At 51.9% G+C, this 16,351-nt stretch overlaps 7 protein-coding genes across 7 annotated transcripts; 6 read left to right on the forward strand and 1 right to left on the reverse strand.

Moving 5' to 3' along the window:
- Nucleotides 1–103: 103 nt before the first annotated feature.
- On the forward strand, nucleotides 104–2,406 carry VTN49DRAFT_1790 (uncharacterized protein; the record flags this gene model as incomplete). Its single annotated transcript, XM_069409443.1, has 9 exons — nucleotides 104–166; nucleotides 220–325; nucleotides 378–529; nucleotides 582–1,073; nucleotides 1,135–1,249; nucleotides 1,304–1,448; nucleotides 1,514–1,614; nucleotides 1,676–2,013; nucleotides 2,068–2,406. The coding sequence occupies 9 exons, from the start codon at nucleotides 104–106 to the stop codon at nucleotides 2,404–2,406; spliced, it is 1,851 nt and encodes a 616-aa protein (XP_069270829.1).
- Nucleotides 2,407–2,804: 398 nt separating this feature from the next.
- VTN49DRAFT_1791 (uncharacterized protein) lies at nucleotides 2,805–3,804 on the forward strand (the record flags this gene model as incomplete). The annotated part of the gene is made up of 2 exons (XM_069409444.1): nucleotides 2,805–3,114; nucleotides 3,230–3,804. 2 exons carry the CDS (start codon nucleotides 2,805–2,807, stop codon nucleotides 3,802–3,804), a joined length of 885 nt encoding a protein of 294 aa, XP_069270830.1.
- Nucleotides 3,805–4,777: 973 nt separating this feature from the next.
- On the forward strand, nucleotides 4,778–6,705 carry VTN49DRAFT_1792 (uncharacterized protein; the record flags this gene model as incomplete). Its single annotated transcript, XM_069409445.1, has 2 exons — nucleotides 4,778–6,585; nucleotides 6,654–6,705. 2 exons carry the CDS (start codon nucleotides 4,778–4,780, stop codon nucleotides 6,703–6,705), a joined length of 1,860 nt encoding a protein of 619 aa, XP_069270831.1.
- A 434-nt stretch (nucleotides 6,706–7,139) lies between these two features.
- VTN49DRAFT_1793 (uncharacterized protein) lies at nucleotides 7,140–8,769 on the forward strand (the record flags this gene model as incomplete). Its single annotated transcript, XM_069409446.1, has 3 exons — nucleotides 7,140–7,287; nucleotides 7,377–7,897; nucleotides 7,954–8,769. 3 exons carry the CDS (start codon nucleotides 7,140–7,142, stop codon nucleotides 8,767–8,769), a joined length of 1,485 nt encoding a protein of 494 aa, XP_069270832.1.
- A 751-nt stretch (nucleotides 8,770–9,520) lies between these two features.
- VTN49DRAFT_1794 (uncharacterized protein) lies at nucleotides 9,521–12,021 on the forward strand (the record flags this gene model as incomplete). Its single annotated transcript, XM_069409447.1, has 7 exons — nucleotides 9,521–9,553; nucleotides 9,604–9,631; nucleotides 9,696–9,802; nucleotides 9,863–10,447; nucleotides 10,495–11,069; nucleotides 11,135–11,807; nucleotides 11,875–12,021. 7 exons carry the CDS (start codon nucleotides 9,521–9,523, stop codon nucleotides 12,019–12,021), a joined length of 2,148 nt encoding a protein of 715 aa, XP_069270833.1.
- Nucleotides 12,022–12,318: 297 nt separating this feature from the next.
- On the reverse strand, nucleotides 12,319–13,217 carry VTN49DRAFT_1795 (uncharacterized protein; the record flags this gene model as incomplete). Its single annotated transcript, XM_069409448.1, has 5 exons — nucleotides 12,319–12,437; nucleotides 12,491–12,548; nucleotides 12,609–12,746; nucleotides 12,805–12,876; nucleotides 12,930–13,217. 5 exons carry the CDS (start codon nucleotides 13,215–13,217, stop codon nucleotides 12,319–12,321), a joined length of 675 nt encoding a protein of 224 aa, XP_069270834.1.
- Nucleotides 13,218–13,811: 594 nt separating this feature from the next.
- VTN49DRAFT_1796 (uncharacterized protein) lies at nucleotides 13,812–15,483 on the forward strand (the record flags this gene model as incomplete). Its single annotated transcript, XM_069409449.1, has 10 exons — nucleotides 13,812–13,832; nucleotides 13,916–13,936; nucleotides 14,005–14,047; nucleotides 14,109–14,186; nucleotides 14,246–14,282; nucleotides 14,346–14,416; nucleotides 14,470–14,807; nucleotides 14,867–15,223; nucleotides 15,276–15,396; nucleotides 15,464–15,483. 10 exons carry the CDS (start codon nucleotides 13,812–13,814, stop codon nucleotides 15,481–15,483), a joined length of 1,107 nt encoding a protein of 368 aa, XP_069270835.1.
- Between the last annotated feature and the right edge of the window lie 868 nt (nucleotides 15,484–16,351).

Raw genomic sequence — 16,351 nt, forward strand, 5'->3', positions numbered from 1 at the left:
GTCTCCGTCTCTTGGTCACGGAGTGAGACAGGACAGACCCGCACTCTGATCTCCAAATAATCCACCATTAACTTGGACTGTGCGATCATACGAAATCTACGCAATGGACTCGCAGCCGGAAGCCGATGAGCTCTACCCGATCGCCGTCCTCATTGACGAGCTCAAGGTAGGCGGCATTTCGCGGCCGATCTTGAGTCATGGTTCTCACTATTTGTACAGCATGACGATCTCGTCCTCCGCCTCAACGCGATCCATCGCCTCTCTACGATTGCCCTAGCCCTTGGTCCGGAGCGAACGCGAGATGAATTGATTCCGTTCCTCGACGGTAACCATGCCGGTACCAACATCCAGTCGTTTGATGCTGACTCCATCGCTAGACTCGGTTGAGGATGAGGACGAAGTCTTGACAGCGATCGCCGAGGAGTTGGGCGATTTTGTGGAGTATGTTGGAGGTGCCGAGTATGCACACGTGCTCCTTCCGCCCCTTGAGCATCTTGCGGTGATTGAGGAACCGCTGGTGAGGGATAAGGTGGGAGCTTGACGTGCTATGCTTGTCTGCTTTGGTTGCTAATTGACAATAGGCGGTGGAGTCGCTCAACAAGATCTGTGAAGTGCTGTCGCAGAAGCAAGTAGAGGACCACTTCATACCAATGGTGCTCCGGTTGTCGAAAGCAGATTGGTTCACCTCCAAGGTGTCCGCTACAGGTCTGTACTGCATCTCATACCGCAAATCGTCGCCCGGGATGCAGCAGGCTCTGCGTCAGCAGTTTGGACATCTCGTACATGACGAAACTCCCATGGTGCGAAGACAGGCCGCCAACAACTTGACAAAATTCACCAAGGAATTGACTACGCCCATCATCATCGAAGAGGTCATTCCGCTGTTCCAATACCTTGCCAGCGATGATCAGGATAGCGTTCGCCTCTTGAGTGTGCCAATCCTAATTTCCATTGCAGAGGAGATTCCAAAGGAGCAACAGTCCAGCCATGGAGTTCTTTTGACGACTCTACGTAACTTATTCGAGGACAAGAGCTGGCGAGTCAGGTACATGGTAGCGGATAAGTTTGAAGGGGTCCGTGCTTCATATCTTGCTGTGTTTGATCCGTTCGAATATGCTGACATCATCTCCACAGATTGCTAAAGCCGTCCATGAGGAAGTGGTTACCCGGGACCTTGTTCCGGCATTCGTCAAACTTCTAAAAGACAATGAAGCGGAAGTTCGAACAGCCATCGCTGGCCAGATACCTCGTACGTATAATCAATGTTTCACATTGGACAATATCAATCTGACTGTCTCAACAGGCTTCTGCGCGCACCTTGATCGAGACACCATCCTTAATGAAGTCATGACAAGTATCGAAGACCTCGTTTCTGACCAGTCTCAGCACGTGCGGTCCGCACTGGCGACCCAAGTCAGCGAACTTGCTCCCCTTCTTGGCAAGGAAGAGTACGTACACATCTTCACTATCTTCTGCGTGGCATGGTGCATGGAGCTGACTGTTTTTAAATCAGGACGACCGCCCATCTTCTGCCAATGTTCCTGCAAATGCTCAAAGATGAGCATCCCGAAGTTCGCCTGCACATTATTTCGAAACTTGATATCGTGAATAAAGGTAATTTTGCGCCCAATATCGCAGGGAGTGGTCGTATGCTGACTTGGAGGGCCCTTCACAGTGATTGGGATCGACCTGTTGTCGCAGTCTCTTCTACCGGCAATCGTCCAACTGGCCGAAGACAAGCAGTGGCGTGTTCGGCTCGCCATCATCGAGTATATTCCCTTGCTTGCTAGCCAGTTGGGGGTCAAATTTTTTGATGAACAATTGAGCAACCTCTGCATGGGCTGGTTGGGAGACACTGTTTTCTCCATCCGAGAGGCTGCCACGCAGAATTTGAAGAAACTCACCGAGTTGTTTGGTGTGGCCTGGGCCAACGAATCCATTATTCCCAGGGTTTTAGGCATGGGACAACACCCCAACTACCTCTACCGAATGACGACGTGTTTTGCAATTTCGGTTAGCCATCCATGGGGCTCGTAGTTCGGAGTGTCATTGACTAACTTCTCATAGACGCTTGCTCCCGTTTTGAACCTCAATATCATTGAGAACTCCATCCTTCCGATGCTTGAGAGACTGGCGACGGACCCGATCCCGAACATTCGATTCAACGTCGCCAAGTCTTACTCTGTTCTGATCAACACGTTACGACGTCTCCCCGCAGAAGGTACATTGCAAGATCTAGAGAAGTCGGGGGGAACGGCACCGGCGTCACGGCGAGGGCAGGAATTGATTCAGCAACGGATCATCCCGCAGCTGGAGAAACTGCAGGAAGATGAAGATGCTGACGTTCGTTACTTCGCCACCAATGCCGCTGGCGGCCAGACCGAGGTGATGCAGACATCTCCTTAGGAGTGCCTTGACGGGACGCGGGACGGTTTGATGGTGATATACCATAGTAAAGAACGGGTTTGCATTGAGAAATGCTGTTGAGAGGCGGGAGACAGTCCTGCCAAATTAGAGATATAATCATGAGCATTCTTTTTGGGTTGCTGGTACTAGTACTATTGTAGTTGTTTGTTCTCATGGTTGACAGCTAGATATTCGACAAATCAAGGCCTTCCCCAGCATGCTCTCTCGGCACCAGCCAGCAGAGGGAATATTTGTCAGCATCAGATTCGATGACTAGAGGCCGTGCCATTCATCACTTCCGCTTAAGGACAGTTTGATTATCGGCGCTGCAGACAACCATACTTACATGCATACCTACGGGCAGTTCAGCCAGCTGTGCCGCGTGCGCTCATTCCGCCATGGCTCCTTCATGGCCATATCATTTTATGTCTCTGTCCGAAGACGAGCTTCGCAGCCGTCGTGCTGCACTTGATCTACGTGGCTACGTGGCCCAATTGTCTGCGCTCGCGGTCATAGTGATCGTCTCTTTGTATTGTCGCATTGGTGCACGATCGTCGTCCACGAAGCTCAAAAAGCCACGAGACACCTCGTCCTCGTCGTGGAAAGGCCCCCCTAGGCAGGGAGGTGCTGAGACCAGGAAGCAATATGCTTTGATTCTGATATGGCTTGGCTGGCTCATTGGCTTGTGCATATGGAAGTCGGGGGAAGGTAATGACCGATACAACAATGTACAATGCCATTGCCTTCGGATAGCAAACATGGCGACTATATAGAGCTCTACTTTCATGTCCGATGTTCTACGGCTACTAACGCAGTTTCTTAGACTACCTTCACCTCACGAAAGCTCTGGCCCATGTCTCCCTGTCACAGCTTCCAGTACAGTTCCTGCTCGCACCAACGTCATTCTTGTTGCGAACTCATAGCGTCCCATCTCTCCTGTCGCTTATGACCACCATTCCGCAGCCAACACTCACGGCATACCACAGTCTACTGGGCAGGCTCGTTCTGGTACCTCTTTTGTGCGCCCATGCGGCCTTGTACTTGAACTTTTTCGTGCAGACGCCAGACCCTACGTATGGCAGCTTGCTCGCGAAACGTATCCGTGATTCAGACGTGGCAATTGGCATTCTGGGCATCATAATCGCTACGCTGATCTTGGTGTTACGAGGGCCGACGTTGCGGCGCTGGAGCGGGACAATGCTGGTTGCGAGCACGCCGGACGGACATCGCAAAGGGTTCTACGTTGTTCATCTCGGACTGGTCACGGTCCTGCTGGTGTTCGCGTATGCCCATGTTGTATTTGCCCGGGTCTTCGTCCTGGAGGCCGTTGGGACATTGACTGTGAGTTTGGTGGTCTGTCGATTGTTGGACAGGAGACGACGCATCGAGAGAGTTTGAAGGGTTAGGGTACATGGGGCCCAATCTCAATTAGCGGTCAATCATCTCTGATATATGCGGTTCTTGGAGGTTCTTGAGTCCTGGAAGAGTGCTCTATGTATCCAAGGCGGCCTATGCAATCCGATCTGATCCTTAAACTAGATACACGTGACATGCCGACATTTCCCTAGCCTTCCCCGCGGCTATGATTCATCACGTCTCAATTAACCCAGGCACTTTTCAGCTCGTAACAATGCATCAGATAGGCCGAAACAGTAGGACGCTATTCTGTTGATTGAGCCAGGCTTAACGACGTTGTCTATTCGATGGTCTTGGCAGGTTGTTCGAGTATATCAACCCTCGTTGCCCGTAGCTACGGTAGAGCATCGAGGAGTCAGAGGAGGTTTGAGGAGGAGCAACCTCCTCCTCTTTCTCCTTGTTGATCATCGTGGACGCAGTTTTCTCTTCGACTGATAGCAAGTGGCATATTTCCCCCGAACAGAGTCCGCTCCAGTTGCACACATCGGTCCGTCCTTTGAGAGACAAGGTTTCTGGATTTAGGCGAAAAAGAGAAGGAAAGGAATTTAGCGACGAGTCGATCCAATCGAATACCATTTGTTGTGTTGGGACCAACAATGCGTCTCTCAAAGAAGCTTGTGAATCCTTTCCTGGTCCCTGAATCCCCTTGCTTTGAGCTAAGTGCCAAATGGTTGGTTGCTTTACAGAGCTTCCATAATGAGTTTAGACTACGCCCCAGTCGTCCATCGGCATGGAAATTGAAGGAGTCGAAACTTGAGAAGATGGTACGTAGTAAAACCCCGTCCAGGACAGAGAAGAAACAAGCTTCTCAGACGGCTGCTTTGCACCGCGCTCCTGGCAGAATCGAACCCTGTTCACCCAGTTATGCTGGCTACGAATGTCCTGTCCGCTGATCGCGCTCGATAACTAAGTAGGCGTCTGCAAATTCGACCAATGCAACACGTCTTCCACACACATGCGCAAGCGTGTGTCCTCTGAACCCCTTCTTGGTCTGGACAGTCCAGCGAAGACCAGGATGCGGCGTCGCCGTTTGATAGGGCTCCTATTGTCTATCGCGCTAGCGGGCTTGACGGTGTTTCTCCTCAGGGATGCCATTCGGACGGTCCCCCTTAAGCACAATGCCGCCCCAATCGAGAAACCGAGCATACCTAACTTCCCGATAGACGATAAGCCCGGGATCGAGCTGAAGGTGGAGGGCTCCCATCCGATCTCGCGTCTCATTCTGGATTCCAGCAAGCAGTTCCAGCAGAAAGTGTCTTCGCAATCCAAATCTCTCCAGGAAGCCGTTACTGAGTACCGCCGCCGCTATGGCATGCCGCCGCCGCCAAACTTCGACAAGTGGTATAAATTCGCGCGGGATCGGGGAGTTCAGATCATTGATGATTATGATACAATCTATCACTCGTTATTGCCGTTCTGGTCGCTTCCTCCAAAGGTCATCCGCCAGCGTGCAAAGGAGACGATTGGATTCGATAACAACATGATTGCGTTGATGGTCCGCAATGGCGAGATCACGAACGCGGAAGGGGGCGGAGAAGGTTACAAGTGGCAGCGCGAGGCCACTGTGGAAATGATGAAGTCCTTTGTCCAGTACCTTCCGGATATGGATCTTGCTTTCAATACGCATGATGAACCGCGAGTGGTGATACCCACCGAGGATCTGCAGCGGATGGTGTCGTATGCCAAAGAGGTGGCCATTCCAGCCACGAACAAGGAGTCGCCGCGGAACTCGTTCTCGAGACGGCCTTCGGACATGGGCCCGGGTGACCGGATCGAGGAAGTGGCCACGACGCGCTTCAATCGGTTTGCGCACCAGGCAACTTGGACGCACTCTCGCATATCCTGCCCTATTGATAGTCCCGCGCGGTCGCTGGATGAGAACGCACAAGACGACATCTCCCGTTATGCGTTGGGGGAGCTCGGATTTATCTACAATACGACTGCGTTTTCCGATATCTGCCTGACGCCGTCTCTCCAGTATACACATGGGTTCTTCGATCGCCCCAACGCATTCAACATTGTCCAGGATTTGTTTCCTGTTTTCTCGCAGAGCAAGATTTCTAGCTTCCAAGACATTCTCTACCCGAGCCCATGGTACTGGGCGGGAAGAGTGACGTACAACAAGAGCCAAGATCAGCCTTGGGATAAGAAAACTGATCAGATGTATTGGCGCGGATCGACAACGGGCGGGTATTCTCGTGCCGGAGGCTGGAAGCGACAGCATCGACAGATTTTTGTCGATAAGGTCGACAACGAGCATGATGGTGAAAAGACCAAGATCTTGACTCGAGCTAGCGATCGGAAATGGGCTGTCAAGAAAGTTTCGCGCAAAAATTACGAGAACTTGTTCAATGTCAAGTTTACCTTCATTGGGCAGTGTGATCCAGACGACTGCGCTGCTCAAGAGAAGTTCTTCGACGTCACCGAGAAAGCGGACCCCAACTGGGCGTGGGAGTACAAGTACCTGGCTGACATCGACGGCAATGCGTTCAGCGGTCGGTACTACTCCTTCCTGCTCAGCAACAGTCTGGTTTTTAAGATCGCTCTGTTCCGGGAATGGCATGATGAGTGGCTGCGGCCATGGGTACACTACGTTCCTCTCAGTTTCCGTGGGGATGAGTACGTGGAGAGTGTTCGATATTTTAAAGAAGAGGAGGATGGACGGATTCAAGGGCCCCTCCTGGCAAAGCAAAGCAAGGAATGGGCCGAAAAGGTCCTACGAAAGGAAGACATGGAGGCATGGTTTTTCCGGCTCCTATTAGAGTATGTTCTCTGTGCATGTGTTTAAGGCTGTGTCATCAATGTTCGAGGGCTAACTTGCGGTTTGCTAGATACGGACGATTAATCGATGACAATCGCGAGACGATTGGCTTTTCATTATGATTCTTTTGCTGATGAGCATGATGGGCATGGTTTTTATATGTTTTTCATCTGTTGGGGTCTTCGGTTAACATATTGTCGGTCAGTGGGGTTTTCTTGTCTAAACTTGTACATAGATCTGGCTCTAGAAAAGAACAGGGCGCGATTACGGTTTCTGAGTCGTCGCAATCATAATCATATCTACTATGAATTTAATTGTGGTTGGCAAACGTTGAATGGTTAGACTCGGGTTAGGGTTAGTCAGATCCCGCTGGCCGGAAATTGGACCCGTGGTTGAATGACAACATATGATGATCATCCGCTAGTGAGCGCCTCTGGCTTCGAGGCATGTGAGGAATGAAATCAATGCCACTCGGAATAGCGGGACCTTCATCAACCCATTCATCGGTCAGAGAGTTCACGCAGTTGAGGACGTTTGCCGCCGTTGCAACTGCAAGATGAAAGCGTCCCTGATCAAAGTCGCAATATCACTTCTATCCGCCGCATATGGCCTTTTTGGTATGGGCGTGCTTCTCTTAAAATCCGTGACGGGAGGATTCTTCTTCCGAAGGCACAGCAAGCAGGAAATCCAGGAAGTTGGCGCCGGTACTGTGCCCGTCCTCTTCTCGACTGACTGAATAGCTGTATCCGTGAATTGCAACGCCGACAGACGGGGGCCAATTGCTAACGGTAAGGCTTTCCTGTAACAGCTCTGGATCGGTTCTGGAATTTGTCCAAAACATGGGCTGGGTATAGTCACGGATTCGTGTCACTGCGCGACGGCTTCAAGTTTCACTATGTCACCAACGATCCCGTCAACCATGGAGATGATGGCAACACGGACGCCGGCGAAGCGAAGAAGGCGAAGCCTTTGGTGGTTTTGATCCATGGTTTCCCAGATAGTTGGGTAATTTGGCGCCATCTGCTTCAGCCCCATCCACTACGGGACAAGGCAACTCTCGTTGCCGTCGATCTCCCGGGTTATGGGGGTTCTGACAGACTGTCCTTTTATAGCGCAACCCAAGTTCTGGAGTTGCTTACAGAGTTTATCATCGTCATGCGAGAACGCTGCCACATTGATCGTCCTGTCGATGGAACCACGACTCCGGAACGAGTGATTATTGTTGGTCACGACGTGGGGTGTGTGCTGGCGACACGTTTGGCAGCCGAAGCTTCCGAGCTAGCGGACCGGTTTATTCTTGTCAATGGTCCTCTTGTATGTTCTACTTTCCAAGGAGGTATTGATGTCCTCGCTGATCCCCCGTCCTTCAGATTCCCTTGGTCGAATCCAATGTCAGGCGATTGCTATCTTCGTCTCTCAAGATGTTCCGGCTATTCCTCAATGCACCATGGCAACACAGATCCATGTTGCGAAAGGCCATCTGTACGGTCAAGCCGGTCCTAGAGCAGTGCCTCCGCGCCGGTTTTATTTTCACCTATCAACTTCCGCGGCCTTTGGTATACTACTTGTGCACGGCAAACAATCTGGCCGTGTTGCGATCCAGCCATCGGGCCGAGCACGGCGAGGTGGTCCAGTATACCATCTGCGACGCCGCGGAGGCCTTAGCAGCAACAGTGGGACCTGCAGCCGAGCAGCGCGCGACTTGGACCAAGAGCGGCGAGCGGTACTCAGAGCCAACGGCCCGGGAACGGCCGTATGAGGGCATCATGCAAATGACCCGCTACTTCAGCGACGGAACGGTTCGGGATCCCTGGCAGAAGTCCGCCGAGACGGTGGCGGCCCTGCACAGCCTGCGCCGAGGCAACGAGCTCGGCCGCCGGAGCAGCAGCGCGGCTGTTTTCGACGACGGACCACCAGGAGCGCTGCGCGCCCGGTCGACCATTGTCTGGGGCCTGAAGGATCGGACCTTCCATCGGCAGATCTGCCTTGACGGCATTCGCGACTACCTGGTTTCCAATAGCCAAGTCATCCTCCTGCCGCGCTCGGGCCATAGCCCGCAGATCGAGTCGGAGAGTCGGATTGCGCTGCGGAAGGTAATTGAATGGGCCGTCATGGGTGAGAAGGGTGATGTAGGAGACGCGGCCCAGAAGGCATATTCGGGAGCAGTCGTGTCCGTTCGAACCTGACGGTGTATATCAATCAAAGTCATTCGCACTCTAACAGTGGCTCGATGAATGTTGCTAGGAACAGTACGGATGTAGACTCCCGATTTGGCGAGCTCTCATGTACAAAGGAGTTTTAACACGGGATCTTCAACTTCTAGGTGGTGCATGCGGGTTTAGATGCAGGTCTCAAAATCCTCACAAACCGTGGATGTGACAGCATCGGACAAGGGGAAAGGTAAAAAAAAGGGTGTTGAAACAGGATGCATGCCAATAATGCGGAGAGCTGCAGTATGTGTGTACTGCAAGACTAACGGCGTCATCGATGCACGCGCCCAGAATCAAAGGTTCTGAATCAAACAGGGGTGTGACAGACAAGGCTTAGAGTCTTTGTTTCATCCCTGCTAAATTTCTCTCGTTTAGTTTGTTGTTTTTCTTCGCTGTGAATTTGTCCAAGTATGGGCTGGAAAGGGGTTTAGGACAACGCCCTTTACAACCAGCCCCTCGGCACGCGACAGGTGACTAACAACCGCGGAGTCCTGCTCGTTTATTTCATTTTATTGCGACCCCATTATTTTCTTTGCTTGTTTCCGATCGATAGCGATGGTGTATTGATAATTCTATGGTGCGGTTGATGCATGACATCCTACGTACTGAATTCTGTTGATCTCGACGCCACGAGTCAGGTGGTTGGAAAGTCTACTACCTAGTTGAGGTGAACTGCGCGGGGACGCGCATCGAGCTCTTGTAGGCCTAATAACTTGAAAGTTTCATCATGGGATCGCCCGGCGACGCGGTCTACTGCACCGTGAGTTATCCTAGTGCGGAATGCGACAAAACTACGGCTAATATGAGTAGCTCGTTTTGACGGACAACTATCTCCCTGGTATGGATGCATAATACTCGAACGATGCTTAATACGCGCAGTATGGTGCATTGACACAGCATAGGAGCGGCCGTCCTCGCTCACTCGCTGCGCGACCATGGCACGAAGGCAAAGATCGTCGCTCTCATCACTCCCGAAACCCTCAAGGAATCAACCGTGAGGGAGCTGCAGGTGAGCCGTTCCGTGGCCACTTGTGACGGAGCAACAGCGGTGCTAAACTTGAAAATCCAGACAGTCTTCGACCAGGTGATCCCTGTTCAGCGCATCATCAATAATGTCACTGCAGACAACTTGTCTCTCATGAACCGGCCGGATCTGGACTCATCCTTTACCAAAATTGAGTTGTGGCGGCAGACTCAGTTCTCTAAGATTGTCTATCTAGATGCCGATGTCGTCGCCGTCCGCGCGCCGGATGAGCTACTGTCGCTTGACGCTGACTTCGCCGCAGCGCCTGATGTCGGATGGCCGGATATCTTTAACAGCGGCGTCATGGTCTTGCGTCCGAATCGCGAAGACTACTACGCACTGCGAGACCTCGCAGAGAAAGGAGCTAGCTTCGATGGTGCGGACCAGGGCCTACTCAATTCCTATTTCAAGAATTGGTATCGGCTGAGCTTCACGTATAACTGCACACCCACCAGCAGTTATCAGTATCTACCTGCGTACAAGCACTTTGAGAGCTCGATAAGCTTGCTTCATTTCATCGGTTTTCAAAAGCCGTGGAACAGGTCACGTTTTGCAGCTTTCGGCGACACCCCGTTGCAGCAGCTCTCGCGGAAATGGTGGGAAGTGTATGATCGACACTACCGGCCAAAGGTGAGTCAATTCAATCAATGAGTGATGGATCTACCTAATCCTTGCAGCCGCCTGCTCCCACTTCAGCCCAGGTCGACGTAGCTCCGCGGGCAGTTTCCACCGAAGTTCCAACGAGGGAAACATCTCCCTCAGCTCCGGCGCCCACTATTGCTTTGGCATCTCAGACTCTTCCGCCGGACAGTCAACAGGCTCTTGTCGACCGCCATGTCTTGCGACGGTCTCCCATTACAGAAGCCTTTACAGAACCCGGACAGTTGCCCGGAATCCATGCTGAACAACCGGAACTGAGCCTTGCACATCCCCAGCCAATTCATCCGCCAGCTGTGTTTGACCTTGATCAAGCCCAAGAGATTCATCAGGAACCGCGCAAAGCGGAAATGCAAAGCGTAGTGCCTTTGTACGTTCTGGGCGAAGAGCAGACAAGTGTTCATGTTCCTGTTTCGAGCACGGAAGACACGTCCGCAGCAGGTTTAGAATCTTTCCAGAAGCTGACGCTGGACGAGTCGGCTCCTGACCACCCACCGGAATCCCATCTGGAAGAGCACCATCAACTGTTCGAACAGCCCCCTTCACCGGAAGAACGCCCATTCTCTCCACCAAAGTCAGGATGGGATGCGACTCGGTGCGTCTCAACTTTCACTTTGCGTCCAAGCGTCCCATAAGACTAACGATGCGCTGTGCTTTTAGAGGACCTCCCCCACAAGACTCAAAACCAGAGGCAATCGATTTTCCCTTACAAACATATCCCATGTCGGAGGACCCAAAACTGTTCCAGCCCCCGGAGACTTACCCGGAAGTGCCCAAGAATCTGTCCTACCACATACCGACAACCCAGCCGCAGCCGCGCCAGCCGGCCCAGATCTTTCCCTGGGAGGGACGAGTCCCAAAGGCCACCCGTGTGTTCCCGGATGATACACGAGAGGACGTTGGCCCATCATCTTCATTCCCTGCTGGAGACCGCAGTGGCCCTGCCCATGAGCCCTCTGAGGAAACGGACCCGACCTGGAGGGACGAACAACCCACGGTTCCCCACCCCTGGCAAACCTTCACTCGACGCACCAACGTTTGGGACGAAGACCCAGTCATTTCCCGCTACATGGAAGCTATCCAGCAGCGGCCAACCACTCCCCGGAGCAGCGGCATCAGCCTCATAAAATCAGTAGCACCACCACCAACAGCAACCCGCGGCGGGATGGCCACCGCCACGACGGCCGCCGCAGAAGCGGGCCCTCACCATCTCGCCCAACAACAACAACAACAACAGCAGCAGCAGCAGCAGCAGATCCATCCCACCACTGTCACGGGCGCTGTCGGAAGGGACCTTCCCTCTGCACAAGGCGTGCCAAACCAGGAGGACTGGGTGGGTGTCACGACCGATATGTTCCTGCGTGTTCTGCGATTAGTCTACTTATATTGGGCTTATACAGAATCCATTGGCGCGGCTAGAGGAGCTGCGGCGAAGGTCCCAGAATTTTCTCCGGTCGTCAGGGTTGTTCGACCAGAGGGGTGATGATGGTGGGAAATATGACGATGATGATGATGTTGATGATGACGATGGAGGGAGGTTGGGTTGATATGCTATTGGCTTCATTAGGACTGCCTGTTGCGGGTTGTTTCGTTCCAATTTACGATGTATTGCATTCAATATTCATTGAATCTGCAGGGAACTGATCTTCGCATGGAGTAGTTATTATGTGTTTCTCTAGGTAGTCCATAGTATCGCGGTTGATCATAACAGAAAGGTATCGGTAGTGCTTCCAAGAAGCCAGAAATACAATCATTAGTGAGTAGGGTCATATCCCGAAATCATAACTATATAAATCCCATGAGATGTGTGTATTGAACGTGATCAAGAGGATGAGTCGGATATTCTATGACGTCCTCTTTCCCCGTTTCGAGTAGAAATCACACTGCTTGATATGCTTGGACCGGCCGGTCTTTTCGTCAAAGATGCTGAACCCATAATGCGCCGCGTTGGGAGGTGTATACACTGGATTTGTAAATTAGCAGATATCTCACAGAGGGGAAAGCAGCGTGGCATACGGTGCAAGGAGATGGCCGGATTGTTGGGATCGGGGTTTGAGATTCGATGCAGGCCGAGCTGGAGTGGCGTATAGATTAGCAACTGACGTGAGAGATTCACGATTCGAGGGCAGCTCACCTTGTCTGACATGTACGTTACCTCGTTCTCGTTGTAAATTCTCTCCCTCGTTGTTTGGAGGGGGCATTCCTCGCCTTTAGCTACCTTTTCCTGCTCCGGCCAGGCGAAGAGGGTTTCTTTGAGAGAACCTTTGAGGACCTAGAGATGCCGTCCCATCAGTGTCTAGGCGCTTGCCGAGATCGAAAATTGAAGGTACCTTCATGACACAGTGGGAATTTGCGTGATCATGAATAGCACTTCCTTTGCCGGGCGTCCAAACCAGAATCAACTGCAGAGGTGTCAGATTCGGTGGCCGACGGAGAAGAATAGGAGACCACAAACAAGATTGCTCTTGCCGTTGCCCTCGTCTACAAGATTCCGAGTGTATCCCCTCGAATAGTCCCCCAGAGCGTACTCGGACCACTCGGACTCATTCGACTTGTACTCCTCCATCAAACGCTGAATGTCCATCGGGTCCACGTCGTCCGAGTCCAGCCCGGAGCTTGGCCCCAGCACATCACTGAGGTCCGCCACCAGTTTGTCAAAAGCATTTTCGTGCTTTCGCTCCGGGCATTCGGCACAAAGGGATCCCTCTGCGTTGTGCTCGGTCTCGGTGCGAATGTACGGCATGGCGAAGAATCAACGTGGTGCCTGAGAATGTTATGTTGCTCTTGTTTCAATGGTCTGGTCGATCGCTGTGAATCACTTGCAATTCAGAGCTGATAGTACAATGGGCACCTTAGGATGCTTTATGAATTGCAGATAGTAAAACCAACGTCACCAAAAGAGGGCAAGCGCCACCTGACAATCTCCCTTGCAGGGTTCATATCTCCTCGAATACCCAGAGAAAGCAGGTCTCAGGTGAGCGTGGCACAACAAGCACCGACAAAGTACCACATCTGATAAGCTGCCGTTGTCCGAAGCTAAGCGGTCAGAGAAGGTGTACTTTGATTGGTTGATGCCTCAGGCTACAAATTCCGGTCCTTCTGGAACATCCCCGCTAATCTCCTCCATCAGCGAATCAAACAAATCAAACCTTTCGGGTTTTCCAGCAATTTGAGTAGAGTGCTCGTTCATCGCAATCACATTTTTTCTTCTGACAAGATAGATCCTTGTGATTGTCAGTGCCGGATTACTGTCAATCAGCGTTTGCGCACGACCGTAACGAGCGACTCGCAGTCTTCTTTTTTTTGGCTTGTTCGGTTTCTTTGTGTTTGCTTCATCATGTCGAGCACCGTGGAGAAGGTTGGGCTCACTTTTGTTGGCAAGCTTCTGGTCACACCACCTTGAGAACCCTATTCGGCTAACATGGTGTTGCGCCAATGCAGATCAAGGAGATCGAGGCCGAGGTACGTGGCAAACAACGGCCCGTTATTATCCGAAAATGAGCGAGCGCGACGCTGACGCTCGTACGTAGATGGCCCGAACTCAGAAAAACAAGGCGACGTCGTTCCATCTGGGTATTAATTGGCTTGCTGCCATATTTGACTTGTTGGGGGAATCGGTACTGACCTGTTGTAGGTCAGCTCAAGGCCAAACTTGCCAAGCTAAGAAGAGAGCTTCTAGCTCCGACTCCTGGTAGTGGTGGTGGCGGTGGTGGTATGTTGCTGGAAACGTGTGAAGGATGTGCGTTCGCACGAAGCTGACGGGCTCTTCAGTTGGATTTGATGTCGCGCGTACCGGTGTGGCCAGCGTGTATGTGGTTATGCGATACTACCTTTCCTTGATCCCAACAATCGCTGACCGAGTTTTCGACAGCGGCTTTATCGGGTTCCCATCTGTGGGGAAGAGTACCTTGATGAGTAAATTGACCGGCCAACACTCGGAGGGTTCGTGTGTCCCAATCGGGTTTCCTTTAAGGATGATTGCTCACAGGTACCAGCCGCCGATTACGAATTCACGACTCTAACGACAGTTCCCGGACATGTGATGTACAATGGGGCCAAGATCCAGATTCTGGATCTTCCGGGTATCATCCAGGGGGCCAAGGATGGCAAGGGTCGAGGCCGACAGGTCATCGCGGTCGCCAAGACGTGTAATCTCATCTTCATCGTGCTGGATGTCAACAAGCCTTTGACGGATAAAAAGATTATTGAGAGCGAACTCGAGGGCTTCGGCATCCGCATCAATAAGCAGCCGCCGAACATTGTCTTCAAGAAGAAGGACAAGGGCGGTATCAATATCACCAGCACCGTGCCATTGACGCATATCGACCACGATGTGAGTGACAAGATCTCAGATGCGATGTTTGAAGCGCAACCTGTTAACGGGAATTCCAGGAAATCAAAGCAGTTCTGAGTGAGTACAAGATTTCATCGGCGGACGTCACTATTCGATGCGACGCGACGGTCGACGACCTGATCGATGTCCTTGAGGCCAAGAGCCGGGCCTATATCCCCGTTATCTACGCACTCAACAAGATCGACTCCATCACGATCGAGGAGCTTGACTTACTCTACCGAATCCCGCATGCATGCCCCATCAGTGCAGAACACGGATGGAACTTGGACGAGCTGTTGGAGATGATGTGGCAGCGTCTAAATCTTCGACGAATCTACACCAAGCCCAAGGGTCAGCCACCGGACTACACGGCACCTGTGGTGCTCCGGGCCAACGCCTGTACCGTGGAGGACTTTGTAAGTCACGATCTGGCCTCTGGTGAGACCGAGACTAACCTGTTCTGTCCAGTGCAATGCCATTCATAAATCGATCGTTAGTCAGTTCAAAGTTGCCATCGTCTACGGACGGTCTGTCAAGCATCAGCCTCAGCGAGTCGGGTTGTCTCATGAGTTAGCTGATGAAGATATTGGTTCGTCGAGCCGTCCTCCTTTACATTGAGGTGCATCATTACTGACTGCTTGACTCTGATACTGTAGTTACCATCATCAAACGATGAAAAAAATGCTGGCAATGCAGCAGGTCGTGGATGGAACCCCCGCGTTGTGCGGGGTTATCGATTGTTGGAGGGGAATTGATATGGCACAGCTAGATAGTGCGATGCAGGCCATCGTATCGGAATGGATCTTGGTGCTCGTCCCTGTCATGTACGTTCGAACCCCATCCCTGCCAGGGCAGGCCAAATGAGTCGACGACCTGGTCAGGAACGCGGATTGGAACACAGAGAGAGTGTGTCAAGCCAATGCTATCATGTCATGGAGTAGAGAAAGTGGAAACTCTTGAATCCATGCACCCCGAGATTGAGTCAGAGAATATCGCTCCTTCCAGACCCGGGGAAATGTTGTGGCTTGGTCGTTCCTTCCAGGCCAAGCGATGATTGCCCTTGTCTCTTGCCTGACCTACCCTGCACCGGCCCTGATCTAGACTATACATCCCCAAGAGCAGCCTGCCATAGAGGGCATCCAACTCCAACGGAGAGTGGCAAGATGGATGATCAATTGAACAACCCCCCGATCGATGGAGTGTCGGCCCGTTTGATTGACTGACTCAGGCTGCATCCAGATGTTGACGTATGTTGACTAGTCCAAATTCAAAACTACTTTCTTCTTTCCGCATTTGGAAATTACATTGGCCGAGTCCATGTAGCTTAGCTCCGACAAGACGCAAAATTGAGTTGAAAAAAGCAAAGAGAAACAAAAAGGATAAAGTTACGTCAACTGCGGAGTCATTTTTTGAAATTTCTAGGTTCATGGCCTTCAAAGTTCCGGGGATCCCTTGTCCTAACTCTCATTAGCGTACGTTTGCCCTGCCTAACTGTCCCCCCTGGCCTTAACCAAGGAAGGTGTACGGAGTGGGTTATCAGTCTA

Source organism: Thermomyces lanuginosus (assembly GCF_041956635.1).
Source record: "Thermomyces lanuginosus strain ATCC 200065 unplaced genomic scaffold VTN49scaffold_22, whole genome shotgun sequence".
Taxonomy (NCBI): Eukaryota; Fungi; Ascomycota; class Eurotiomycetes; order Eurotiales; family Trichocomaceae; genus Thermomyces; species Thermomyces lanuginosus.